Source organism: Ciconia boyciana, chromosome 4 (assembly GCF_034638445.1).
Source record: "Ciconia boyciana chromosome 4, ASM3463844v1, whole genome shotgun sequence".
Classification (NCBI taxonomy): Eukaryota; Metazoa; Chordata; class Aves; order Ciconiiformes; family Ciconiidae; genus Ciconia; species Ciconia boyciana.
The window spans coordinates 8,635,198-8,648,053 of NC_132937.1; the positions used below are offsets into that span (position 1 = coordinate 8,635,198).

The 12,856-nt window shown below is 43.2% G+C and overlaps 2 protein-coding genes across 14 annotated transcripts in view; one reads left to right on the forward strand and one right to left on the reverse strand.

The window, feature by feature from the left end:
* Positions 1-12,856, forward strand: part of LOC140650666 (transducin-like enhancer protein 4) — a 104,567-nt gene that overhangs the window by 12,988 nt on the left and 78,723 nt on the right. The gene's annotated exons all lie outside the window — the stretch shown is intronic.
* LOC140650712 (endogenous retrovirus group V member 2 Env polyprotein-like) lies at positions 2,780-7,339 on the reverse strand. The gene is given in 2 exon segments (XM_072859416.1): positions 2,780-3,658; positions 7,229-7,339. Coding segments are annotated over 2 exon segments (990 nt in total).

Consider the following 12,856-nt stretch of genomic DNA (forward strand, 5'->3'; position numbering starts at 1 on the left):
TCATCCCGACTATTGAGTACTGATTTCGGCTTTTCACGGCAATGTCACCGAAATCGGGAATCAAACTCCTTAACACCAATGTAGTATTAAGAAGCAGGCATTCTTTATTACGGCGCCGGATGCACAGGGGATTGTTCCACCTAGCGTGCATACCACAGGTTACATCAGCCGAAACTTATATTGTCCAGTTACATACATATGCATCAAATTTCCTGGAATGATAATGCATATTCATTCTATTCCCCAGAACTAATTATCATATTCGTGTGGTCATTACGCATGCATCCTTGAGCTCCAAGGGGCTTCCGTGGGGGTCTCTGGTGGTCCTTGGTGGTCGTACAGGTGTGTCCTTTAGCTGACCCCTTCTTCTGGACATGCGCAATCCCACCTTGCTTATGTAACTTGCTTCCCTTCTTCATGGTGCGTGGTCCCTAACAATGATTTGGCACCCTTAACACAAACCAATTATTCTAACCACCCTTGACTCTTTGTCAAGATGGGCTGGGGCTGTACTGGGAGCATAGCAGCATGTCCATACTACTCCTCGTCCTATTGTCTTTGGGCATAGTAGCATATCCATAGCCATAGGTGTACAAACACAATATTAAAGCATTGTCTAACCTGCTCCTATCTCTATGTTGCTTAGTTACAAAAGAACGAACTAATAATTTTGGTTACATCTGGTTACAGCAACAATAGAAATGATAGAAAAATCCAGGCGGGAAGTGATAGAAAACCCAGGTACATGCTTCCTCCAATATCCTAAAGTTCCCATTAATTGTTGTAACACCTTCCTTGATTGGGGCATTTGCAGCTCTTCAATTTTTCTTAAGGTATCTGGAGGAATCACTGCACTGCCTGCTATCCACCAAGTACCTAAAAATGTTACTTCTTTACTTGGTCCCTGACATTTTCCAGGTGGAATCTCAATTTCTGCTTTATTTAGTGCTTGCCATACTGCTGCTGCTGCTTCCCCAACCTTTTCAGGGGAAGTTCCTCCAATCAGAATATCATCTATATATTGGTACAGTTTCACATCTTGGGGGAGTGAGACTGTAAAAGTTCAGGAAGCGCGGCATGAGCAATCGTGGGTGAATGTTTATACCCCTGTGGGAGTCTGTTAAAGTCTGTGTATTCCCTCCCAAGTGAAAGCAAACTTCTCTTTATCCTCCTCCTTTAAGGGAACCATAAAGAACATATCCTTTACATCTAGCGCTGCCATCCAGGGATGTGCAGCTGCTTGCAAAGTAGCTGTTAAGTTGGCAATGTTTGGCACAGCTGCTGTGAGCGGGGCTGTATTGGTGTTCAGGCGCCGATAATCGACAGTTAAACGCCACCTCCCGTCTGGTTTCCGGACGGGCCAGACAGGTGAGTTATATGGGGAGTGCGTTCTGGAGATAATTTGTCGTTTCTCCAAATCAGCTATGACTTCAGAAATTCCATTTCGTGCCGCAGCAGAAATGGGATATTGCGGTACGTTAGTGATTTTTGACTCTGGAAGTGCAGGGGCTGTGCGCAGTGCCCGCACTGGAGCCTCCCGGCTTCTGCTGGGGTTGGGATCGATGTTTGAGCCGAAGGACCACACGCTGCCATTCGGCAGGTGCCAGGTTCGTCTGTTTAAAACATCGAAACCTAAAATATTTTCATGGTGATTTTTAATTGCAAAGCGAGTACTCGACATGCGCTTCTCGCCCGGGAGCCATAAATTGACCTTGGCGGTTTGGCACTGCACACTCACTCCGTTCACGCCAGTAATCTTAACTCTTTGCCGTCTGGGTCGTACACCCAGCTTCTCGGCATCTTGTGTTAATAGTGAAATTTGTGCTCCTGTATCTATTAAAAACTTTTCCAATTGTCTTTGAGGACCAACTGGAATTAAAATGTATGGGCCGTTATCACTTTCTTGCCGTGAAAAGCCGAAATCAGAACTCAGTAGGCGGGATGACTATTAAGCAGGTATTCTTTATTGCAGCGCTGGGCAGCACTGGGGATCACTCCGCCACAAGTGCTCCGCCAGATTAGCACAACACATCAGTTCATATACAGAAAAATGATACATATTCATCAGATTTCCTGAAAAGGGCAGTCTTATGGTGATGAGTTCCCGCAATTCATTTACATAGTCCAAGCATGCGCAGTAAAATTAGGGTTAGGGTCTTTTCACCCTCCCGGTGGTCGTCCATAGTGTTCCTCAGGCTGTCCACTAGTTGAACTTTGGGCTTCCTTTGTCCATATATAGTCATTGAATTAGCTCATCAGTCCTTGGGCCTTGGAATGTCATAAGGGGGTCGATTTAAGCTAGTTCTTTGGTGCTTATCTTTGGCACAAACCTCCTGAGTTCCTGTTATCAGTGATTTAATTAGGAAGCCTAACGAGCTGTTTAGTTCTATCAGGTAAGAAGTTACAGGAAATGTCCTATCATCAACTCTGCTCAGCAGGTAACCAAAACTATCTTTGCAGGGGAAGAGAACAAAAGAGAACAAGGATGCGAGTGAAACTCACAGTAAGGTCTTAGTCAGGGATTGTCAGGGATTTAACCCTTTCATTCCCCTTTTTCTTTTTGAGGACTTGTAGCTTACTTGCTACAGTCCTCAATATACAGTCTTATTACCTCTGAAACGAAGCTTATTACAGAAACATCAATAAAAATCAATAAAATTACTATTTAAAATAGTAAGGCTCTTTAACTATGACTAGTAAAATATTTCAAATCCTTTAAGGATAACACCCTTTTAGGCCTAAAAGGGTGTTATCCTTAATTATTTTATGCTTGCAAAATTCATAATATTTCATCCTTTTCAAGGGTCTGAGTAAAATACCTTCCTGTTTCTACCTGATGCCTAATCTTGTTTCTTTTCCAATCACTGTACGTCTCTGCTGAATTCCGGTGACACCAAAGAAAACACTTAAGAAATACACAAACAAATATTCCTAAAATCGCCAAAGTAATCAATCCAATGAGTAATTGTTTCATCCATCCAAAGTTGGGAAGCCAAGAAGTCAATTTATCCCATAAATCTCAAAGCCCCAATGAAGTATCATCCGAAGATACTTCCTGGAATATTCGTGCTTTCTCCCAGAGTGCATTTAGATCTGCTTCTATCTGCTTATCTTTATTGATATATGCACAGCAACTGGTATTAATGATCATACATACACCTCCTTCTTTGGCAGTCAATAAATCTAATGCCATTTGATTTTGCAACACAACCTTACTAAGGGAAGATACTTCCGTCTGTAAATTTTTTATAGTATTTATGGTTAAATTTTCCATCCGCTCTAGAACTGCGGAGATATTTACTACGGCCTTTTCTAGCTCGCTTACTCCTAGCCACGGTAAGAACCATCTAACAAAGCTATGAAATTTTGTTCCCCTAATTGCAAGTGGGTTGTCTTCTCGCTTAGCCCGTTTCCAGGACGTTCTCCAAATACCCCTAGGTATTTGGGACTGATTATATATTCGATCCTGACTAACTAAATGACCTATGGTACACATTCCCTTCCATCCTGCAGGGAGTCGCTTTCTGCTGATACCATCACCACACAGCCACCAATACCCATCGGGTAGTTTGCAGGGTCCTTCGGTGGCTGTGAGATTAGCTCCATGAAATGATCCTTTGCTTACCCGTCCAACCGATGTATTTCTACTGGCATCCCACTTTGTAGGGCTATAGGCTTCACGTTCAATCCCGTCAAATTCCAAGTTCCTACTTCTACCGCAGTCTTGTTGATCCAATAATCATTCCACCCGTTCCTACAGGAACAGTTATGATACTTGTTGTCGGGGGGGCAGCACGGACAATTATTGGATCTTGCCTTCCATAGGCAACTATTATTGCTAACTAGAATCTGGGTGTTATTTTTTTAGTATCTGTAGGTCGAATCTTGGTCCGATCCCATAGCTTGAATTATCATAACTACAATATCCTCCATCTTGTCTTTTCCAAAACTCAGGCCAAGTATTATTGTCACAATTCCAATGAGTCGACCCTATGCCGTACAAAGGGAGTCTCATGTGACCTCTCGGTAGGGCAGTACAAATCCAACAACCCTTAGCCCCTGCGGCATTCGCTATCATCTGAATCGCATTATAATACAGGTTTTCCTTCCAAGCATCTACTGATAAGCTTAAAGCCAATAAAGTTGTCATCATAAGTGTAATTTCAAATCTCCAACACTTTCGATGGTCCATCGTGGTTCAGAAGCTTTCTTTACTCAGGAGTAATGGATCCAAGCTGTCTGGCTCTTTAATCTTGATTGCAGTGAAAGTGGTTAGCAACACCTGATAAGGTCCATTCCACTTCTCCTCCAATGGGTCACCTGAAAAATTCTTAACATAAACCCAATCTCCAGGGCTAAATGGGTGGATCGGGTGATTTAACCCTTTTGCTCTGGTTCCCAAAACAGTCTTATTAATCTTTTCCAATTGTTTTCCTAAGGATATAACATAATTTTGTAAATAATTATTTCCCAGCTGATTCGAATCTTCCCCTTGATATTTGGCCTGATATGGCCTCCCATATAATGTCTCAAAAGGGCTCAGATTTTCTTTGGCCCTAGGTTTTACACGTATCCAAAGTAGTGCAATAGGCAGTGCTGGATACCAATGTAGGTTTGCTTCTTGACATATTTTAGCTATCTGTTGTTTTATCATGTGGTTCATTTTTTTCTACTTGCCCGCTGGCTTGTGGTCTGTAGGGTGTGTGTAATTGCCAATCGATTCCTAATAGTTTGCTGACCTGTTGCACTACTTCTGCACAAAAATGTGTACCCCTATCTGATGAAATGACCGTAGGTACCCCAAATCAAGGTATTATTTAATTTAATAATACCTTAGTTACTTCTCTTGCTTTGTTTGTCCTACAAGGGAACGCCTCTGGCCATCCGGAAAAGGTGTCTGTAAGTACCAATAAGTATCTGTACCCCCCTTTTCTTGGAAGTTCAGAGAAATCAATTTGCCAGTGGTTCCCTGGTACATTTCCTCTCCCAATACTTCCTAATTGTGCCCGGTTACCTGTATTTGGATCATTTTTCAAACATATTTCACATTGCTGTGTCACCTGTTGAACTGTAGTATACAAATTTCTCCCTATTAATTTTTGATTTAAAAATTTATACAGGGAATCTGCCCCCCAACGTGTCTTATCGTCTTCTTCTTTAACGACTCCCCATACCTGTTTGGCAGGAATTATAATTCTGCCATCACTCAAGTGGGCCCATCCTTTGGAGGGAACCTGCCCTCCCATTTCTTCTATTAATTCTTTATCAGCCCTAGAATATTCAACATTTTCTTGGTCACCTAGACTCCTACTTCTGTTATCCGGAATTAAGGTTAAAATCTTTTGCATTCTCTCCGCTTCCTGTTTAGCCTCATAATCAGCCAACCTGTTACCTTTTTCCTGGTCAGTGTTACCCTTCAGGTGTCCTTGGCAGTGCATGATGGTGACTTTGGTTGGCAGTTGGACTGCTTCTGATAGGTGAAGGATTTCCTCAGCGTGCTTGATCTGTCTCCCTTGTGCGGTTAGTAGTCCTCGTTCCTTCCAAATTGCTCCGTGAGCGTGGACAACTCCAAAGGCATATTTGGAGTCTGTCCATATATTTATCTTTTTCCCTTTTGCCAATTCCAGGGCCCTAGTCAGGGCACTAATTTCAGCCTTTTGAGCTGATGTTCCAGCAGGTAATGATTGAGATTCAATTACTTTGCTTGCTGTTGTCACCACGTACCCAGCCTTTCGAATACCTTGTCGGACGAAGCTGCTTCCATCCATGAACCAGGAGTCTTGTGCATCTTCCAGGGGTTCTTCTTTTAAATCTGGTCTGCTAGAATATGTATCAATGATTCAGATGTCACCCCACTGAGGAAAGAAGCTGGGTTCGTAACATTAGTCACTTCAATATTAACATCGTCTGCTTCAACTAGAATAGCCTGGTATTGTAAAAATCAGGATGGAGAAAGCCAATGATTTCCTTTTTGTTCTAGTACGGCTGATACTGTGTGTGAAACCAGCACTGTGATTTTTTTGGCCCAAGGTAAATTTCTGGGCCTCTTGGATATTTAGTACTACAGCCGCCACAGCTCGTAGGCACCCTGGCCACCCTTTGCTTACTTCGTCAAGCTGCTTAGAAAAGTAGGCCACAGCTCTTTTGTAGAGTCCCAGTCGTTGAGCTAGGACTCCCAGAGCTATACCTTGTTTTTCATGGGAAAACAGCCAGAAGGGTTTAGTAACGTCAGGTAGGCCCAGGGCTGGGGCCTTCATCAGTTCCTTTTTAAGCGTTTTGAATGCATTTTGAGCTTCTCTGGACCAAATCAATTGAGTGGGATTGTTTTTCAAAAGTTCATACAAAGATTTTGCTATTATTCCATAATTGTAAATCCATAATCGACACCAACCTGCCATTCCCAAGAAGGTCCTGAGTTCCTTTACCGTTTGAGGGAGGGGGGTTCTGCAGATGGCTTCTTTTCATTCCGTTCCCAATTCTCGTTGTCCTCCAGATAGCTCGTATCCAAGGTAGGTTACTTGCTGTCGCACCATCTGAGCTTTTTCTGTTGAGAGACTCGATACCCATTCAGGCCCAAAAAGTTCAACAAATTAATAGTCCATTGAATACAATCAGACTTTGTTTCAGTTGCTATTAATAAATCATCCACATACTGTAGAAGAGTTCTGTCTCTAGAGGGAGGATCCCATGTCTCAAGTTCTCGTGCTAATTGGTTCCCAAAGATGGTTGGACTGTTCTTAAAACCTTGGGGTAACACTGTCCAGGTAAGTTGGGTTTTCCTACCAGTAGTAGGACTTTCCCATTCAAATGCCAATAGGTTTTGGCTTTCCTTGGCCAGAGGCAAGCAGAAGAATGCATCTTTCAAATCTAATACTGTAAACCATACTTGATTATTTCGTAATTTAGTAAGTAAAGTATAAGGATTGGCCACCACAGGGTATAAATCTTTAACAATCTTATTTATCCCTCTTAAATCTTGTACTACTCGGTAAGTCCCGTCTGGCTTTTTTACCGGTAATATGGGGGTGTTATATTCTGATTCACATTCCACTAACAGTCCATGCTGTAAAAAGTTATTAATTGGGCCTTCTATCCGTTTTTGATCTTCTAACTTCAAGGGATATTGTTTTTGTCGTACCGGGCTTATTCCTTCCTTGAGTTCTACTACTATGGGTATGGCATTCCTTGCTCTTCCCGGGGTTCCTGCAGACCATACTCCTGGGTATACCTGATTGATAATTTCTTCAATCTCGGGCATTGGTGCAGCGAACCTTTCAGGGTACATTAGGGCTAAGCTTAGAATTCCAATTAATTGGTCTTCCTTCACCTTTAATTCCATGGTCCCCTGTTTAAAGACTATTTCTGCTTCCATTGTTCTAATAGGTCCCGGCCCAGCAATGATTTGGGGGAATTTGGCAAGTATAAGAACTGATGTATCCCAGCCTGTTTTCCTAATTTAAAATTAAGGGGTTTTAGAAAGAACGCCTTTTCCTGTTGGCCAGTAGCTCCCACTACAGTCACAAAGTCTTTACTCACAGGTATCAATTCTTGATTTAAAACAGAGAAAGAAGCACCTGTGTCTACTAAGAATTCCACTTCTTTCTCTTGTCTCCCTAGCCTTATCTTAACCAGTGGATCTGCTAGGGTAGATTCACCAGGTCCCCGTCAATTGGCCTCTGCTCCAGCAATCAAGACTTGCGGGGTTCCTTTGAGTCTTGGACATTCACTCCTCCAATGTCCTTCCTCTCGACAATACGCACATTGATTCTTTCCCAATACATTCCCCAGTCCTCCTCTACTTTCAGAGAGCCTTCCTCTTCCTCGTCCTCTAAATCCTCCTCTATTCACCATTTCTCTCTGTTCCAAGGCTGCCACCATAGCTGTCGCCATTACTTTCGTCAATTTTCCTCTATCCACATCCTCCCGATTCCTAAAAACTCTCCATGCCTCCTCAAGCAATTTCTCTAAGTCCCTTATTTCCGGTTCTTTTAGTTTCTGTAACTTCTTTCTTATATCCGTAGATGATTGCCCCCAAAATAGAGACAAGCTGTTGCTGTCCCACATCCGAGGAGGGATCTAGGGTGGTGTATTTTCTCATGGCATTTCTTAACTGATCCAGAAATTCGGTAGGGGTCTCCCTCTGCCCCTGTTTGATAGCATATAATGCTGACCAATTTACAGCTTTTGGAATTGCATTCTCTAATCCCAGTTTTATCCAATCTCGATATCTTCTTAACAGCCTATAATCATACCCATCATTGGGGTCCCAATGTGGGTCAGTCAGGGGAATGTAATCGTCCACATTTCCCTGTAAGGTTCCCCCAGTAATTTGGGCCTGCACATGAGTCTGAGCAGTTTTTAATACCAATTGTTTTTCTGTTTCGGTCAATTCTTCCAAAATCAAATCTACATCTGTCCAATCAGGATCCTGGTTCTTTATTATTAATTCAAATTGTTTTGCCACTCGAGAGGGGTCATCTCAATATCTCCTAGCTGCCTCTTTTCAGGCATCTAAATCAGCAGTGGAGAAAGGAACTTTTACTCTAGCCGGGCCTCCCACCCCCATTACCTCCCGCAATGGGGCCAGGAGTTGCGGGGCTTTTTGAGTTTTACTCCGAGTCCGTGCGGTAACCAGAGTAAAATCATCCGCCGCTTTTTCCTCCTCACTGCCACTATCTCTTTTGCATAGTGATGGCGGGTGTGTGGGGGGCAATCCCAAATCTTCGGGCTGATCCTCTACCTCCTCTTTTTTTTTTCTGGGTTTCGTCACTTTCAAACACCTTTGTCCAATACTACATGCTGAGCAACATCTCCTCATTCTCTCCTGCTCCCTCCTCTCACTTCTCTTTTCCCTTTCTAGAGATAAAACTAGGGGATCTTGGGGAGGGATGTTAACACCACCATCCTTCTGCCACTCTGGGCGATTCCGCAAAGTCAAAAACATATCCGCATACATAACCTCATCCCATTTTCCTTCTCTCCATAAGAACAACATTAACTACAATATAGTATTATAATTTAAAGATCCATTAAAGGGCCATTTTTCACCATCTTCTAATTTGTACAGGGGCCACCACTGATTACAATATTTGATTAGTGTTTTCTTATTCACACTCCCACCTAGTTATCCCCCTATCTCTTTCTAATGTTCTAAGATACATCCTAGGGGGCTTTTCTTTACAAGACCACCACTTTGCTGTCCCCCCATTCTACCTTATTGGTTCTGTACTTCTGTTATTCTCCCACAGATTATTTTAATTACCTCAACCTGTCGCGCTTTATCCTCCCACTCTAACCAGGTTCCACAATTCTCACATTGGATATCTCATCCAAATATAACCCATAAATTTTGGTCACAAATAAAACAATTCACAAGGAAAAGCAGTTCACATTCATTTTCAGGATGAGACACACAGGTCTCCAGGTTTTCCACACTCACTTTGCAGTCACACTGCGTCTCAGTCACTCACCAGTCACACCAGAGTTAACTCAGCTCATTCACACTTAGTTGCCGATTTCGCAGTGCCTAACGAATATATCCAAATTCGATATCAATAAACCAATATCCAAGTTCGGTGCCAGTAAATCCGTACCGCCAACAGTACAAAACTCACGCGGGTTTCATAAGTGTACCAATACCAAAAGGCATGTTATTGCAGAAGTACAAGGCTTAACCCCTGCCTGTACCAACGTACTAAATACCAAATGTATACCCTCAGGCACTAGTAGCCTGGTATACGGCGCTCAGCGTAGGACGTCTCCTACGACTTACGAGAACCTTCCAAATGACCAGTCCCAACTTCCAAAACAGAAAACTAGAAAGATTTAAAGAATACCTTTTTTTCCTTTAGATGGTCCTTGTCTGCTCCCGCAGTGATCCGATTGAGGCGAGGAGTCCCTCCGGGAAATCCCGGGGGTACCCTAGGGAGTCCCGTTCTCAGCGGGTCCTGCAGCCGAGCAGAGCGGGTCCCATCTGGGGTGCCAAATTGTTGCCGTGAAAAGCTGAAATCAGGACTCAATAGTCGGGATGACTATTAAGCAGGTATTCTTTATTGCAGCGCTGGGCAGCACTGGGGATCGCTCCGCCACAAGTGCTCCGCCAGGTTAGCACAACACATCAGTTCATATACAGAAAAATGATACATATTCATCAGATTTCCTGAAAAGGGCAGTCTTATGGTGATGAGTTCCCGCAATTCATTTACATAGTCCAAGCATGCGCAGTAAAATTAGAGTTAGGGTCTTTTCATCCTCCCGGTGGTCTTCCATAGTCTTCCTCAGGCAGTCCACTAGTTGAACTTTGGGCTTCCTTTGTCCATATATAGTCATTGAATTAGCTCATCAGTCCTTGGGCCTTGGAATGTCATAAGGGGGTCGATTTAAGCTAGTTTTTTGGTGCTTATCTTTGTCACAATCGTCCTGAGTTCCTGTTATCAGTGATTTAATTAGGAAGCCTAACGAGCTTGCTCAAGGCCTGCTTAGTCCTATCAGGTAAGAAGTTACAGGAAATGTCCTATCATCAACTCTGCTCAGCAGGTAACTAAAACTATCTTTGCAGGGGAAGAGAACAAAAGAGAACAAGGATGCAAGTGAAACTCACAGAAAGGTCTTAGTCAGGGATTGTCAGGGATTTAACCCTTTCAGCTGGAAAGGTTTGGCAGTCGGCTTTGCGCCTGTCTTTACCCCGTGCGATAATTGTGTATTCAGAGGTTTAAGTGCAGTAACCTTTTACTGTGGTGGGCTTTTCCTCTCCTATCAGCCAGATTTCACTTCCCCTCTCTTAATGTTTGGGTTTGCATATTTCTTTTTTTCTTTTTTTTTTAAGAGAAGGATGAAAAAGAAAATATGATCCGGGTTGCTGTATTCTTTTGTCCTCCTGCTCGCCTTTCAAAACTCCGGGAAGTGGCAGTGTCAGCCGCTTTGCTGCGTCAACAGCAAAGTCACCGCTCCCACAGCAGGCTCTGGCAAGATTACTTCTTTGACAAAATTTAAAGCGGCTCATTATTAACATTCTGATACACATTCACAGTGGCAGAAAGCCCGCGGTGTAACCAGATGTAACCAAAATGATTAGTTTGTTCTTTTGTAACTAAGCAACATAGAGATAGGAGCAGGTTAGACAATGCTTTAATATTGTGTTTGTACACCTATGGCTATGGATATGCTACTATGCCCAAAGACAATTGCACAAGGAGTAGTACGGACATGCTGCTATGCTCCCAGTACAGCCCCAGCCCATCTTGACAAAGAGTCAAGGGTGGTTAGAATAATTGGTTTGTGTTAAGGGTGCCAAATCATTGTTAGGGACCATGCACCATGAAGAAGGGGAGCAAGTTACATAAGCAAGGTGGGATTGCGCATGTCCAGAAGAAGGGGTCAGCTAAAGGACACACCTGTACAACCACCAAGGACCACCAGAGACCCCCACGGAAGCCCCTCGGAGCTCAAGGATGCATGCGTAATGACCACGCAAATATGATAATTAGTTCCAGGAAATAGAATGAATATGCATGATCATTCCGGGAAAGTTGATGCATATGTATGTGTCGTGGTTTAGCCCCAGACGGCAGCTAAGCACCACGCAGCCGCTCGCTCTGCAAAAACCAACATCGATCTTTAACATGTACAGCAAAAAAATGAGCATGGTGCAGATCAGGTAAACCAATGCTAGGAACAGATGGATCAATATCACGTCCCACAACTACTAACAGATCTGAATTCCTTAATACACTCTGGTTAATCTGTTATTATCTCAAACCCTTTGTGCCCCACGTTGGGCGCCAAAAAGGACTGTCGTTGTTTAGCCCCAGCCGGCAGCTAAGCACCATGCAGCCGCTCGCTCACTTCCCCCCCGGTGGGATGGGGGAGAGAATCGGAAGAACAAAAGTAAGAAAACTCGTGAGCTGAGATAAGAACAGTTTAATAATTGGAACAAAATAATAATAATAATGAATTATAATGAGAAGGAAAACAACGAGAGAGAGAGAGAGAGAGAAACAAAACCCAAGGGAGGGAAAAAAGGAAAAAAAAATAAAATTATACAACTGCTCACCACACGCCGACCGACACCCAGCCAGTCCCCGAGCAGCGATCGCTACCCCCCGGCCAGCTCCCCCAGTTTATATACTGGGCATGACATCATATGGTATGGAATAGCCCTTTGGTCAGTTTGGATCAACTATCCTGGCTGTGCCCCCTCCCATTTCTTGGGCACCTGGCAGAGCATGGGGAGCTGAAGGAAAAAAAAAGTCCTTGACCAATGTAAATACCGCTTACCGACAGCCAAAACATCAGCGTGTTATCAATATTATTCTCATACTAAAATCCAAAGCACAGCACTATACCAGCTACTAGGAAGAAAATTAACTCTATCCCAGCCGAAACGAGGACAGTATCCACCCCTTATTCTATACCATTTACGTCATGCCCAGGTTCTACCCTTTCTAATACAATTAATCACCACTTTTCCTGTCTCTTGATATATATATATGTGCACACAGCTATCATTCCCTTGGTCTATGGGCCATCCTTCTAAAATGTTTATTAAGTTAATTTAGTCCATGACTTTGGGCTCCATCTGTCATAACAGTCCTTCATGGCAGAAGAGATGGTGTGTGGTGTTGGATTGTTGCATGCTGAAGCCAGTTCTGGTTCCATCACTGCTGCACTTTGCTTGCTTTCATCGAAGTTCATTCTTCACTAATCTGGGTGATCCTTATTGAAATACCATTGATATGGTGTATAGCAACCATAAAAGTGATGACATACAGTATTATATAGCAGTTAACATCATACCATTTAGTTCATTGGCTATTCTCACCCAAAATCAAACCCCCCTGAGGTACATAGCAGACTT